This window comes from Pelmatolapia mariae, linkage group LG12, assembly GCF_036321145.2.
Source record: "Pelmatolapia mariae isolate MD_Pm_ZW linkage group LG12, Pm_UMD_F_2, whole genome shotgun sequence".
NCBI lineage: Eukaryota > Metazoa > Chordata > Actinopteri > Cichliformes > Cichlidae > Pelmatolapia > Pelmatolapia mariae.
Genome location: NC_086237.1, coordinates 21,229,793 through 21,244,550, shown reverse-complemented (window position 1 = coordinate 21,244,550; position 14,758 = coordinate 21,229,793). Strand labels below are relative to the sequence as shown.

The 14,758-nt window shown below is 41.1% G+C and overlaps 3 protein-coding genes across 3 annotated transcripts in view; 2 read left to right on the top strand and 1 right to left on the bottom strand.

Moving 5' to 3' along the window:
- iqgap2 (IQ motif containing GTPase activating protein 2) overlaps positions 1–4,106 on the top strand; it is a 39,727-nt gene extending 35,621 nt beyond the window's left edge. Inside the window, exons 33-38 of the mRNA XM_063489049.1 lie at positions 767–854; positions 1,003–1,215; positions 1,297–1,457; positions 1,568–1,711; positions 3,162–3,270; positions 3,497–4,106. Coding sequence (XP_063345119.1) covers positions 767–854; positions 1,003–1,215; positions 1,297–1,457; positions 1,568–1,711; positions 3,162–3,270; positions 3,497–3,610 — 829 coding nt within the window. The 3' untranslated portion in view covers positions 3,611–4,106. The remainder of the gene's footprint in view (positions 1–766; positions 855–1,002; positions 1,216–1,296; positions 1,458–1,567; positions 1,712–3,161; positions 3,271–3,496) is intronic.
- A 243-nt stretch (positions 4,107–4,349) lies between these two features.
- f2r (coagulation factor II (thrombin) receptor) lies at positions 4,350–7,344 on the top strand. The gene is made up of 2 exons (XM_063490034.1): positions 4,350–4,568; positions 5,925–7,344. The coding sequence occupies exons 1-2, from the start codon at positions 4,502–4,504 to the stop codon at positions 7,124–7,126; spliced, it is 1,269 nt and encodes a 422-aa protein (XP_063346104.1). The 5' UTR covers positions 4,350–4,501; the 3' UTR covers positions 7,127–7,344.
- A 2,132-nt stretch (positions 7,345–9,476) lies between these two features.
- LOC134639030 (uncharacterized) lies at positions 9,477–12,722 on the bottom strand. The gene is made up of 6 exons (XM_063490035.1): positions 12,528–12,722; positions 10,528–10,670; positions 10,371–10,438; positions 10,121–10,249; positions 9,908–10,003; positions 9,477–9,822 (listed from the first exon to the last, which is right to left on the bottom strand). Exons 1-6 carry the CDS (start codon positions 12,636–12,638, stop codon positions 9,734–9,736), a joined length of 636 nt encoding a protein of 211 aa, XP_063346105.1. The 5' UTR covers positions 12,639–12,722; the 3' UTR covers positions 9,477–9,733.
- Positions 12,723–14,758: the final 2,036 nt, after the last annotated feature.

The following is a 14,758-nucleotide window of genomic DNA, read 5'->3' as shown; positions in this document are numbered from 1 at the left end:
CACAAATGGTAGTCCAGACATTTAAAATAAACATTGCAAATGTGTCTGAATTTTTGTTTTTTAAAAATGTTGAACATACCCTGCTAACAATGCTGTGAAAGTCGGTTATAAGACTCAAGCTCCTTGGGATAATATACAGTATATAATTTTTTAATTTTAATTTTTTTTTTTTAAGGTGATTAGCATTCTGTCCTGTATTGAGCATTCATCTTACATAACAGTCCTTATAGAGCCAAAAGTAATCACATTTTTCTTTGCGCTTGGCACCAGTTCAGTTGTGTTTTATTCATTTAGCACCAAATTTCAACAACAGCCACTTCAATGTGCCTGCAGTGTCGGAGAAAACCCCCCAATAATCAGACAGCCATAAATAACCAAGTACTTGGTGACAGTGGGAAGGAAAAACTCCCTTTTAACATGAGGGAGGGGCCGCCATCTGCTGCTGGAGAAGAGACAAAAGTCATGCTGTGGAAGGGAGCCAAGGTTTAATAATAACTAATGATTAAATGCAGAATGGTGTATGAACTCACACAGGGTGTGAAAAGCCCCTCAGCTTAATGATACATTTTTAAAGTGTTAGTATGTTAGTTAGCGCAGTAGGTGTGAGTAAAATGTGGGTGTGTGCCCTAGTTACTTCTGTACTTGGTGGTAACGGCTGTTACACTAATTAACATAAGATCAAATTTGTGGCTTTGGTGACATGAAATAAAACAAAAGAAGCTAATGTGTCACATCTGATCTTTGTGTGTGTGCGTGTGCGTATCAGGACAAAAAAGCTGATTGTGGATGTGATTCGGATCCAACATGGAGAGACTTTACCTGAAATTCTTGAGACTCCAGCCACTGCAGCACAGGTGATCTACATTTCTCAGCTTGTTTTTCCTCCATATATACCTGCCAGCTACTTTCATTCATCAAAAGAGCATATGCATTTGATTATTTTTTTTCTTTGCCTCTCGGTGTAATTAATTATGTTACTTCGTATGCGACTTATTCCTTAAGGAGTCAGAGCATACTAGGATTGTTGAGCGCAGGGCAGTCCAGGATGCTCAGACACCAGAGGGTCTGAAGAGCAGCCCAGCGCTTTTGGAGGACAGCCAGTTACCGCTCGAGCAGAAGAAGAGGAAGATTATCAGGAACCTTCGTAACCTGGAGCAGGCTGGCCTTGCTACTGCAAGTAACAAATACCAGGACCTCATCAACGAAATATCAAAGGTTCATAAGCAGCTCTTTTTCCCAGCTAAAGATGCAGACCCCGCATTCTGTATTTGTGAAGCTAAAATGTGTATTTGACAGGACATCCGATACCAAAGGCGCTACAGACAGAGGAGGAAGGCCGAGCTCGTGAAGCTCCAGCAGACTCTGACTGCCCTTAACTCAAAAACTGCCTTCTACCAGGACCAGATGAACTACTATGATGCCTACATCAAGACTTGCCTGGATAACCTAAACAGGAAGTAAGTCTTTACCCTAATTTATAACAAACCTCAGGGTAAAGACTTGATGGATGATTTTAACTTGTGACTCACTGGTAACACATGTCCCTCGGTGTGTTTGTATGGTCCAGAAATTCACGCAGATCTATAAAACTGGACGGGAAAGGGGAGGATAAGGGCAGTAAGAAGTGGAAGCCCCAGTCTCTGAAGTACACTGCAGCAAAACTGCATGAGAAGGGAGTCATCCTGGAGATAGAGGGACTTCAGACAAACCAGTGAGTTCAATTCTTCACCTGTTCTGTCGAAAAGGGCTTGGTACTAACATCCTTCTTACATATCATTACATCTCATTTTACATTGCAGAAGCTGTTAAACATATTTAGTGTTTTTATTTAAACAATTTATCATTTGTTCAGTCACATCTTGGTTATTTGTCTGTTCACCGTACCTTACAGTAAACTTGGCTGTAAGGTACAAAAGTTACGCTTTCCCAACACCAGACGCTTTTTGGTGCTTGATTTCATGTTATTTGTCATTATACAAGCAAAGCTGCAACAACAGTGCAGAGAACACGATACTACACTACAGTATAAAGAAGGAAAAGGCAAATATAATATAATGAGATGATTATAAAATGGCAGCATAATAGTTTTTTACACTACTGGTATTCTATCATTGGCAAAGTGCTGGTTGATGGTGTTTTCTGATCCAGTCACTGTGTATGACACCTCAGTGTATAGCTCTGTCTAATAGAGTGCATTTGATAAAGTGCTTAAGAGCCAGAGAGACGATAGTTTAACAGATTTACAGTCCGGGGAAGGAAAAACAAATGTTAAAGTGCAAGCCCTGAGACACCGGTACTGTTTCCCCCCTGTGAGATGATCAAACAGACTATTGTGAGTGGGGTCATAGGTGACGTTATCCAGATGCTATATTTTAAATAGATGTTTGTGATGGCAGGCAGCTGGGTACCAACAGTGTGCTCACATGCTTTTACTACCAGCTGCAGGGCCCTTTGGTCAGCGACCGTGCACGTACCGTACCACACTGCTGCAGAGGTGGAAGTTGGCAAAATGTTTGCCCTTTTCAGCCTCAGAAAGTGGAGGCTTTATTCGGTCTTCTTTATCAGAGAGCTGGTGTCAGGTCCTCAGCGATAACAGCAAGAAACGCTTGTTATCTGCTCAACGCTCAACCTTGGTGTCATTGATGAGAACGAGGTTGTGTCTACATTTTGTTGGACTTCATGTAATCAACTATCAGTTTTTTGAGCTTTTTTACATTGAAGTTAAGAGCACCATGTAAGCAAATGTTGGATCTCTTCTCTGTGCGCCGTCTCTCATTGTTACATCCGACGTGGTGTCTTCCTCAAATGTAGGAATATTTTGTTTGTGTTGATGTGTGCGCAGTCATGAGTAAATAAAGAGTTTAAAACAGGACACAACCTGCATCACTGACCACAGACTGTAGTATTACTCAGTAAGATGATGTGTCTTTGCACATTTTCTTACAGCCATTACTATAACTTTTAGCCAGACTGCACCAGATATGAAGAGCAACTGTGTATAAAGTGGCAAAAAGTTTTGACACAAACATTTAGACTAAACGACTAATAATATGGAGTTCAAACGTCTGCTTAGAGCTTCTCCAACATTTCAGCTATAATTTTAAACAGACTCTCATCCTCTCACACATCCGGTGTTCACTTTTGTTTTTCTTATCTCTCAGGTTCAAAAATGTCATGTTCGACATTTCGCCCACTGAGGAAGTTGGAGACTTTGAGGTGAAAGCCAAGTTTATGGGGGTCGAGATGGAAAAAGTCCAGCTTCATTTCCAGGTAAACATTTCCCTTCAGAAAACTCACTCGTCAACACTTAATCCTGGTGACAAATGGTTGAATTTCCCTTTCTTCTCTATGGCCTACTGGCAGGAATAGTCATGGAAATAAGCCAGCACAGCATGAGCCTAACTTAAGAAAGAACTTAGTGATGTGTTTTATTATGATATAATTTGTAGCGCATTTGCAGCACCAGCGCATTAACAAGTCGGTTTGATGTTGGCAGGATCTCCTTCAGCTGCAGTACGAAGGCGTGGCGGTCATGAAGATGTTCGACAAAGCCAAAGTGAATGTCAATTTACTCATCTTCCTCCTGAACAAGAAGTTCTACGGAAAATAAAGGAGAGAAAAAACAGAGTTGGGAGAAACCTGGTCATGCCTTTGGACTGTACTGAGTTTGTTGAACAGCACAAAAATGTCACACGGTGCCGTGGTTTGTTTCTTCTGCCTATAATTTGTTGGATCGCACCAAAATGAAACTTTATCGTCCACTTTGTGTACCTATATTTTTTTTTTTCTTTCCCACGTGGTGATTGTAAATGTAATGTATTTTGAAGAGTTCAATTGTGATGTTCATGTTTCTTGTCCAAAAGAGAGAAGTTTGATGGAAATGTCAGACGAACCAGTACGGTCTTATTTCAGAAACTGGAGCTGCGCAGCCTGCATGGCTGTATGAAATAATATAGTGCCTTTTTAATGAAAGAATTTAAAGACACGTGTTTTTAATTAATAAACATTTGAACATTTTAAAAGCTATATGTGATGTATTTTTATATGTAGTTGTTGCTATATAATTGATGTCTAATGCTTAAACAATATTCATAATAAATTGCACATCCCAAACCTTTTCTCCTTCTTCTTATCATCGTTATTATTATTATTATTATTATTATTATTGTTATTATTATTGTTGTTGTTGTTGTTGTTGTTGTTATTATTATGGGTAGTAGTAGTTGTTTTGGTGCTTTTGTCATGCATTCATATTCAGTGATGTGCTTTTCCCTTTGGTCTGGCAACCTTTGACTCTGTTGGAAAAACCTACTTGGGCTTTCGTTTGGCTTGAAGATCCACGTCACTGTGACATTACTCATGGTTTTTGTTAAATGATAGGAAATGTTCAGTTGGAGAGGAGGTGGAGTTTCCTGCCTTTAATAACAGCACTTTCAGCAGCTCTTCAGCAAACATAATTTCCACTCTCCTGCTAAATATTTGGAGGACTTACAGTAAAGCCATGCATCACCTCTTAATTTGCTTGTTTGTATTTTCTGTTCAAAGCTCCGCGCTCCCATCTGGAAATGGTAAGTAATTTTCCTAAGACTTTAAGAAGAAGAAGAAGATGATGATGTCTACAGTTTGCCTTGTACTCTTGGGGCTCGAGTAAACTTTACTTATTGGTATCTCCCCCAGAAACACATGCAGGATCGGTTTAAACATTTACTTTTAACTAGATCACTGCGCAGGAAGGAGTGAATGAATGTTAAAAAAAAGTGATCACAATCTCGCTGCAGTAAAGCAAAAAACAAAACAAAAAAGAGGGTTGAAAGCAACAGGGTTGACGTTTTTGGTAATAATGATAGCATTATTTAGTAAGTAGACACCTTCATTTTATTTCTGGATATCATAAAATTCTTATGTTTTCAGCAATGTTGTTTTGCTTTAACCATTTATTCATATAGCAATTGAAGCGTTGAGCCTGATGAAATAAATTTTAAAATAACATTTTTAAAGGGAGGGGGGCACATATTTATTCTTAGAGCAATTTAACTAGGAAAAAAACCCCATCGAACATGTATTGTCATCTGACAAATATACAATCAGAATTAAATACTGGCCCTGAATGTTTGTGGCAAATTACTTTAACCCTTAGAAGCTGCTAAAAAATTAAAAGAACAAGCCCATACACTAAAGCAATAACAAAGCTCAACAATGTTCTGTGAATAAATAAATGGGTAAGATAATATAGTGACATTTGATTCTCTTTGCGCTTCAAGAGACTCGGTGATGTCACTTCCTTGGTGCTCATGTCAAAAACATTTTATTTTGTAGCAGGTAAATTGAATAGCGTTACTGGGTTCAAAGCAAACTGGAGGATGTGTGTAAATATTGGTACTTCATAGAATAGATTTATTTATAGTTAAAATAATGTGCGTATAATTGTATTTTGGCACTAAAGTTGAGTAATAGTTACATTTTCTATACATTTAAAATCGATTTAAATTGTAGTAATGGTCAGTGGGGACACGGAAACGTGTGATCTATACTGGTTAGTCAACTAATTAAAACAAAAAAGTTGCAATTTTATTTTTTGCAGTATTTTATGAGAAAACACTTGTTTGTTTGTTTGTTTGTTTTTAATGAAAATGCATTAATGTATTTTGAGTTAACTTTTGGGTAATTAAAGCGTGCCCAAGAGAATCACCCTCATGATATGGATGCATGTAATAAATGTATTGGAGAGTTTATTTTACTTAACCGGACTTTCTAAAATAATATCGGGGCATTAGGACGAGCTTGAACCTGATGGATGCATTTAACAATCTGATCAGATAAAAAAATCTGCTTTTCCAAACTGCTCCTAGTGTAAATGTTTTTAGAGTGTTGTGCATCCCTTTGGCGTAACCACATTTCTGCCTCATTTTCCTGTTTCTTTTAAGGCTCCACTCCCTTTCTGCGGACTTTTTCTGGCCACTTTGTAATGGTTGGAGATGATGCAGCAGACTACCTAGACCTGTCACTCTTAGATGATGGAGGCTCAGGATCGACGGAGTCCAGAGAAGTTCACCCCCCTCACACCCATCATCCCCGGAAGCACTATTATGTCTCAGAGGAGACCAAAGCATTTCTCGAGGGTGGCTTGGCCACACGTTTCATCCCCACCGTTTACATCTTCGTCTTCATCATCAGCGTGCCCCTTAACCTTCTTGCCACGGTGATGTTCGTGCGCCAAATCCGTCCCAAGAAGCCGGCGGTGATCTACATGCTCAACCTGGCCTGTGCTGACCTGCTGTTCGGGTTGCTCCTTCCCTTTAAGATCGCCTACCATTATCACGGCAACAACTGGATCTACGGATCCTTCATGTGCAGAGCCGTCACTGCTGCCTTCCACTGTAACATGTACTGCTCCGTCCTGCTTGTGATGTGCATCAGCATTGACCGTTTCCTGGCTGTGGTTTACCCCATGAACTCGCTCACGTGGCGCAGCCCTCAGACGGCTTCAGCTGTGTGCGCGGCTATGTGGCTCTTATCCCTGGGAGGAGTGTGCCCCCTGCTGATCTCAGAACAGACCTTACATATATCGTCCCTGGGCATCACCACATGCCATGATGTGCAGGACGTAGGAAAACTACAGTCTTACTATCTTTACTTCTTCCCCATCTACTCCTCTGTGTTCTTCTTCATCCCTTTTATATTCACCGTTGTCTGCTATGTACGCATCATTCAGGCTCTGGCTGAAGCCAACGTGGAGAACCACTCCAAGAAGACTCGCGCTGTGGTGATGGCTGTAGTTGTGCTGCTGGTGTTTGTGGTCTGTTTCACCCCCACCAACATCATCCTCATGGTTCACTACGTTCAACTGGCGCACAAGGCTAGCAACAGTTCTTACCAGGCATACCTGCTCTCCATGTGCATAGGAAGCTTCAGCTGCTGTCTGGATCCGGTGCTCTATTACTTCGGGTCCTCTCAGTGCCAGAAGCAGGTGGTGGCTCTGCTCAGATGCAGGCGACCGGGACAGGGCGAGATCGGCTCACACACAAGCAGCACAAGAACCAGCAAGTTGACAGAGAGCAGCAGATCGTGCAAAATGGAGAGCGTTCAGACTGAAATGGGGAGCCATTACAGCAGGCTGATGGCTTAAGACATGAGGACTGAAAAACTGTTCGGCTCTCAGCCATATCCACACTATAACAGACTACTTCTGTGTTTGCTTGAACTGTTATCAAGTGCTCGAGGTGGATTCGATGAAATATGAAACTTGATGTGGTGCCGACTTCAGACCCCAGTGGCAGTGCTGGGTTTATTTGTATCAGAACAAGCACATTGGTAGCATCAGTGTGTACATGCAAGCAGTTATCTTCTGTTATTTTATAGTCATAAAATGTAATCACCACTTTGACAGTGTGGAATATATTGGATTCATTCCACAATAAGAAAAACATTTTAACAATACCTTTTTATTTTATATTCAACACATCTGTGTTTCCAGTGAATAATGGGTATGACAGTTAGTGCACTGTTAATAAAAACAGTTTTAATAACTGTGTTATGATATGACAAAAACAGCTGTCGATGTGGTTTTCACAACACGATGCCGTTACAGTGAGTAAATATTTAAAGGAGATTAAATCACTTATAACTTTGTGTCCTGGCATTCATGACGTCAGAGCATACAGACAGCACATACGACAACACTGTATGTATTTTTCTTTAATGCATGCAGCTTTGTGGATCTCGTCGCCTCCTCTTTATTCCTGCATGCTCTCCTTGTCATCAGGGCACAGCTCTGCAGGAAAAAGAGAAACAAAATGTGACCGTTTCCCTGAGCAGGATGGAGAACGGTGGCCTCATTTCCTTACCATGTGCATTGTATTTTATGGAATCGATCCAAAAATATTGAAGACCTAAAAACTATTGCACTTAAATATGACATTTAGCAGGGCAGAATCTCCACCCTGTTGGAGTTAAAACTCTGTCGTTGGAGATTTTTGGATAGCTGCTGACCTGTTTTGCCGTCATGGCTGTGGTAGTCCTCTGGGAAGTTCAAGCACCCAACTTGTTTCTTGAAAATTTCCACATGTTTGGGATCGATTTTCCCTGTCCTCGCTGCAAGCAAAGAGAGAATGTCAACATCCAGGTTGAAACCCTGACTTGATGTGCTGAGAAGTGCAGGACTCACTGAACTGCAGGATGTATCTGCCAATGACGTCCCCATTTCGGAAGGTGTCGGTCCACAGGAGGCAGTCAGAGCAAGTCTGCAGGATGTGCCCTTTGTGGTCTGACAGATTTTCTTTCAAAGCACAGCGTTGGGTTATTATATGAGAAATCTGTTGTCTGTTGTGAAGACAAATTCATCAATCTGTAGCTCACTCACTGCGAAATGTGGTAGCAATCCCTGAGATGGTTGCATTTACCTCCCCCATGATGCACCGGTTACTGAGAAACAACAAGGCGTGGCAGAATCTGGCTTTCACAACTAAATTCAAATGTTTCGCTTTTAATACTGAATTGTATTAAATACATAAGTCTCTTTAACATATTGAAATAACATAATCACTAAACTCACAAGCAGTGATCTCCCCATCGCAAAGTCACAGTCTGATCGCTGGAAGTCGGGGACAAGTCTATCCAGGAGCTTTTCAGAGACTCCAGTGCTTTGTGGTACTGTTTGGGGTCGCCAGCTCCCATCACATAAATCCATTTTCCAAACACCTTGATGCACAAAAAAATAAATAAATAAATAAAAAAAAGGTCCTTACATGTTTAAAAAAAACTCCAGCATCATTGTTGTAAATAAGACAGAAAGCAAACACACTAGGTGACTTACCTGTTTGGGGTCCTCTGGCATAAAAGGCTTTACGAGCTCCTTACAGTCAGGTGCAGATGCAGCAGCCAGTGCAATGAGAGACAACAGGAATACAACAACAGGCAGAGCCATGGTCAGCCACAGGGATGTTTGCCGAACCTGTAACAGAAAACGTCTAACTCTGATTCATTTTCCCTCCGGGCTTCACACAAAAAGTTGTTTCTGTGTGAGTGCTAATCCTGAAGGAGGGGGAGGAGGAGGAGAAGGAGAGGGTCTGGGGGTGGAGGGGCTTTCTGCAGGCCCAAATGCACCAGAGAAGGTTTGCTAATGACCATGCATGCAGTTCTCTTCTTCTTTTCCCCCTCTTTTTCTTCTCAGCACTGAAAGGCGAGCTCAATAGCCCTCTGTTGCCCACACCACTGCTCCTGAATGAACTCAGGCAAAGTGCCACATCTTGTCTTGGGCTGTTGAAATCTTTCAAAAAGGACCTGGAGCAGCTTTTCTGCAGCAGAATGAAGGATGTTTCCCTGTGGGGGCGTTCTGGACTCTGTGTGGCGACGGTTTAAGAGTTTAACATCTTTTCTCTTCCCTCTAACACTGATGTTATTCAGCAACAGTCTTTGTTGATGCTTTGGGGAACAGCAGTGTGATGGTGATCAGAAAATAAATGACTAGAACACAGACGGAGAAGTTAGAGCCCTTTTTATTTGCCGCACACAACCAGTGGGAACTAGATTCGTACAAATACCACTAAAAGGATTTAAACTGGGCATTTAGACTTGATTTTTCTTAGCTTGAAAGACAACATAGTGTATTAAAAAGTTATTATGCAGCACAACATTGTATGGCAGCACATGTAGATCACACTACAGCACTATTTAGTACATTTAAGGGAAGATTTATCTGGGTGTTTACAGAGCTGTGGCATCTCTTTGCTCTACTTTACTGCACATTAGGCTCTATCTCAGGTTGCTCTTTCTCTGTATTCTTGACGGCAGTTGACGTGGTCGCCCTGTCATCAGGACAAAGATCTGAAGGAAGAGGAAATCACAAAATGAGAATAGTGTTTGCGATGGTCACACTGGATGCTGGAAACACGCCTAAATGGCGGCTGACCTTTGCTTGTAAAGTGGTACTCTGAGGGGAATTTAAGACATTCTGCCTGGTTCTTGAAGGTCTCCAACTCAGAAGCCTCCAGAGCGCCGGTCCGTGCTTTTCAAGAAAGAAGAGGATGGGAAAGAAAAGGTGGTTATTTAAAGCAGTATGTGCTAAATATTAACCTGTGTGTTGCTGCTAAAATAAGAGATGAAGGCTTGAAAAATGACTTACTGAACAGGAAGAAGTATCGCCCCTTTGACTTGCCGTCAGGGAGGAGAGTGGTGTCTTCAGACAGGAGGCAGTTGCTGCAGGTCTCATAGTACTTCCCGTCATGATAGGAAGTGTGACCATTGATGTTATCTGTGGAAAAACAAAAAAACTAAACATAACTCTGACTATAACCCCCAGCGATTAAAAGAAATGAAACCTGCGGCACACATCGCCAACTCAGTGAGTCAGAGCAAAAATACCAGACACATACAGGTGGTGTGACTTGTCATTCCTGAGATGGTGGCGTTGGCTATGCCCTGAAGACATTTATTTTCATTCCTGTGTTGAGATAACAACAACAACGCTTTACTATACACTCTCAACTGGACCGCATCAGTATGTTCACACATGAAACACACGACACTCACAGGCGGTCAGCCCAGTAGATGGTGATGACTCCGCTCTCCGAGGACGCTGACACATCCAACCAGGAGCTGTTCACTGACAATATGTCGTCCTTCAGGCCCGGATCGTCCCAGGATGCCACGTGAAGCACCCACTTTCCATAAATCTTCCAGCACACAGAGAGAAAAATAAAATGCAAATGACTCTCATGGCTTTGCTGTTTCTGTTAGATGTGACCAGACTTTATTTTTCAGCAGAATACAACTTTCTCTCATAGCCTGGTTAGAAAATATAGTGTTGTAAAAATGTATTACATCATTTTTTTACTCTGCTGTGACTACAGACATGGCATTTGGCCTCCACAAAAACATGGACTCACCTACCCAGAGGTAGGTGAGTCCCTTTCCCTAAGTTAAAAATAAATAATCATAAAATTTTACTTTGCAGCTCTTCTAAATCATAATTTTTCTGCTCTATAATCAGTGAGAACTGCTGCGTTGGAATCCTTCTAGTAGGGGACACATTAATGTAGCTTACATGCAAGATTCACCAGCTGCACAGGACAGTAGAAGTGCTCAATGCTCGATGCACATGGATGCAAGCTTCCAGCTATTACTGACCAGCTGAAACTTTCTTTGGTTTTTAAAAACTCCAAGGAACATTTGCTTTGTGCTGTAATAGCTTTGTTAATCACATTGTTTCAAATCGCAATAGTAAACAGACCATGCAAAGTGAGTGAGATTAAAATCAGTATTAAAATGATCTGTAAAATATTTCAACCTGCAACCTCATTACATACAGCAAATAGCTTGCTGCTGAAGGGTGAACACACGTGTTTGATGCTGTAAATAGTAAATTGTAAAAATGTGTTTACAGAGAAGCAGAGAAAGAGAAAAAAATGTCCCATGCTGACATGAACTGATGACCTTCAGCATACGAGGGAGAGGCCAGCAAAGTGATAAGTATGCCACTGAGGACGAGCGAGCAGGACTGTGGTTGGACACAGAAACCAATCAACAAATGATATTCAAATAAGTGAGGGTGTGAAATGAGAGCAGTGACCCCGTCTCTCTGTCTATCACAAAATGACGTATATAAAATGGGAAACAAAAGTGGTATTCATCTGTTTAAAAAACTGTTAGCATCCCAAGACATTGCTCTACGTATCTATGGATTTTGGTGTGTGTAGACCTTAAAGTGAGGTCAGCGGAGCGAGTTAAAAAAGGTTTTTGTTTTTTTGTCCAAAACTGGTTGGAGACAACGAACAGGGAGCGAACAGGAGTTCAAAATGCCATTCCTCTGAAACAAACGGCTCCGGTTCAAGAAGTATGCATGTGTGGGAAGGGCTCCTTGAAAAGAAGACAAGCGTAGCTGTTTTGAAGATAAAAGGATGGCTGAAGGGTGAAAATGATGGTCACAGCGGCAGGTTAAACAGAAATTTTCAGGCGAGCTTTGGTGCTTTTTGCACTCTGACCTACTTAGTTTTCACTGTTGCTCTGCAATACAGATGAATGGGGGAGGGATTTGAGAGATATCTTTGTGACATCTTTGAAAATAATTTAAAGACCTTAGAAGTTACTGTGGAAAAATGCGATATTGTTTTTGGCACATTCGTGATCTTCATCGTGGTGTGACAACGACGTCTGGATGGGCAAATGACGGTAAAGAAAATGGGTCCAGAGGAAGGAGAGTGACAGCAGAAAAGTGAGTGCTTCCTCTCCATTCAAAGTCAATGGGACTTTATTAATAGAAAAAGTGGAATATTTCAGAAACTGCATGAAAATTTTGAAATCTGAACAGAAGCATGCAGGACATGATTAAGCCCGTCGTTTTGGCGTATGAACAGTGTGTCTACGGCAAATGATGTGAGAATAGTTCGCGGATGAAGAATAATAAGAATAACATATACTGGGATCTTTACTTTGCAACAATCCCACCAATAACACAAGATTCAACTATTCAGTTCACATTAATATGCATCACTGTTATGACTGCTTCATAACAAATGGTTGCTCATACTCACGGGGCTGTGGCTGTCCAGCACCAGAGGCTTGACCAGCTCTTTACAGTCCGGTTTAGATGCGACGCCCAGGGAGGCGAGAGCCAGCAGAACTATAACCTGCTGTGCAGCCATGGTCCAGACAGCAGGCGGCCAGGGAGCAACACTAACCTCAGGGACCCCACTGCCAGCTAGAGCCTCCTCAAAGGGAACTGAGGGACATGTTTTGTAACAGTGGGCTGGGCCACACACACACACACACACACACACACACACACACACACACACACACACACACACACACACACACACACACACACACACACACACACACACACCAAGCTGTACACCCATCACTCCACAGGACATTATGTTGACTTATACTAATTTCATGCAGACTTATGCCGAACCAAACCATAATAACACTTACTGTAAACTAATGTAATGTATGTTGTGAGGAAATGCTTTCTGTCACCATAACGTGACTTTATAATCACATTAATAATGCTCTCTCTCCCTCTCTTTTCCTTCCTCTGGTTTCAGGAGGAGTCTTTCACTTAATGCATCCAGTCAGTCGGGCTTGTGTCCCATTTATCTTGTTATATAACAGCCAGCTGGCAAAGTCTGAATAGGACCTCCATCCCCTCCATCTTTCAGTATGCGAGCACCTCCTTGCACAGCCTCTCTCACACTAAACAAGGCATGAAAATAAAAAGAAAGACACACACACAAACACTCATCTGTTTTTTTAACATGTGCAATGTCTTTGTGACAGGGGATTTTTAGTGTAGGTCTCCCCAAATTTGGTTGAATTCCAAGCAGAGATACACTGAGCCCCTTCACTGTAGTCCTGACAAATGAGCCCCTTTGGAATGACCTCTGACCTCAGTGGGGTCCTCTATTCATGTCAGAGGGATAAAACGCAGCCAAACTATTGACTAGCATAGATTTTAACTGTGGGTGGACGTGCCGATCCTTTTTCTCCTTGATATCAAATATTTAGCTAATAAATGTATTAATATTCTCTACTTCATACCTCACATTTCATAAAAGACTATTCCTGCACAAAGGACACATTAGTAGTTCAGGAATACTTATAATAGCCACCATACAAATTTCTCCTTCTTTTTTCCAGCTGCTGTGGCATTTTCTCCCTTGTTGTGGTAACTAACTTTGCTTATTTACAGACGAACCTTTACAACCTATTCTAGTTAAATTTAACCTTTTTTGACATTTTTCATCAGTAAAAAAACCCCTAAATGTCATTCTTTTTTTTCCTGACATTTGATGGCTTTTCCTTCTGAGTGAAGGAAAATACAAACAATTTAAAATACAAATACAAATGTTTGTATCTACTCAGATACAAAAAATCAAGGAAAATTTTGCTTTTAGGGAATCTTGAAACTGTATATGCCATGTCTGTGTGTATTTTTAATCGGACAGTGGTGAGTTCAAGGAAGACCTCAACACTGCCATGAGAAATGAACTTTTCCTATAACTCTCATTCACCCAATACGTCTCTCTATCCATAACCTAACATTCACATACTCAGAAGACAGAGTTCAGTATCTTGTTTAAGAATGCTTTAATGTCCAGACCAGAGAAGCCAGTGATCGAACCACCGACCTTCTGATGGGTAGATGCTCTACCTCCTGAGGCAGAGCCGCCCAAACATGAGAACAGTCTGCGTTCTCAGATCTCTGAGCACAGTTTCCTGCAGGGACAGACACACGCTGGTCTTTGAAGGATTATGAGGGAACCTCCATCCCATCATCTTCCATTCATCTAATTCTGGGTTGCAGTGGGGCTGGAGCCTATCCCAGCTATCACAGTACACCCTGGACAGGTCACTTATCAGTTGCAGGGCCTTAGTTAAAGTGTGACTTGTAGTTAAATGCTCTTTGAGTGGTACAACTAAAAAAAGGACTACATGAATATGAGCACATTTTAATTGCACCTGCAATGTAACAAAATAAAAACCAATTAGAATAGCTCTGAATGCACATAATAGTTTGCAATAAGCAAGATTTGTGTTCTAAGTGTTAATTAATGTTGATAATTATAGATGGTAGTTAAGAGGATTTTTAATTATTTTTAAAGATATAGCAGAGTGGACAGTGTTTAATGCCTGTAATGGTTATACATGATTATATATGATAAATCCCAACAGCTCTAGTTCTACATTCAATACAATATAATTCAGTCATTATAGCTTTTTTTTTTTTCATGTTTTGGGTAACACAGAAAATGATAGT

Coding starts and splice junctions, on each gene's coding strand:
- f2r (XM_063490034.1), top strand. CDS start 4,502: ATGCATCACCTCTTAATTTGCTTGTTTGTATTTTCTGTTCAAAGCTCC. Junction 4,569..5,924: donor CGCGCTCCCATCTGGAAATG/GTAAGTAATTTT, acceptor GTTTCTTTTAAG/GCTCCACTCCCTTTCTGCGG.
- LOC134639030 (XM_063490035.1), bottom strand. CDS start 12,638: ATGGCTGCACAGCAGGTTATAGTTCTGCTGGCTCTCGCCTCCCTGGGC. Junction 10,671..12,527: donor TGCTGGACAGCCACAGCCCC/GTGAGTATGAGC, acceptor GTGTGCTGGAAG/ATTTATGGAAAGTGGGTGCT. Junction 10,004..10,120: donor GCGATACTTCTTCCTGTTCA/GTAAGTCATTTT, acceptor TTTCTTGAAAAG/CACGGACCGGCGCTCTGGAG.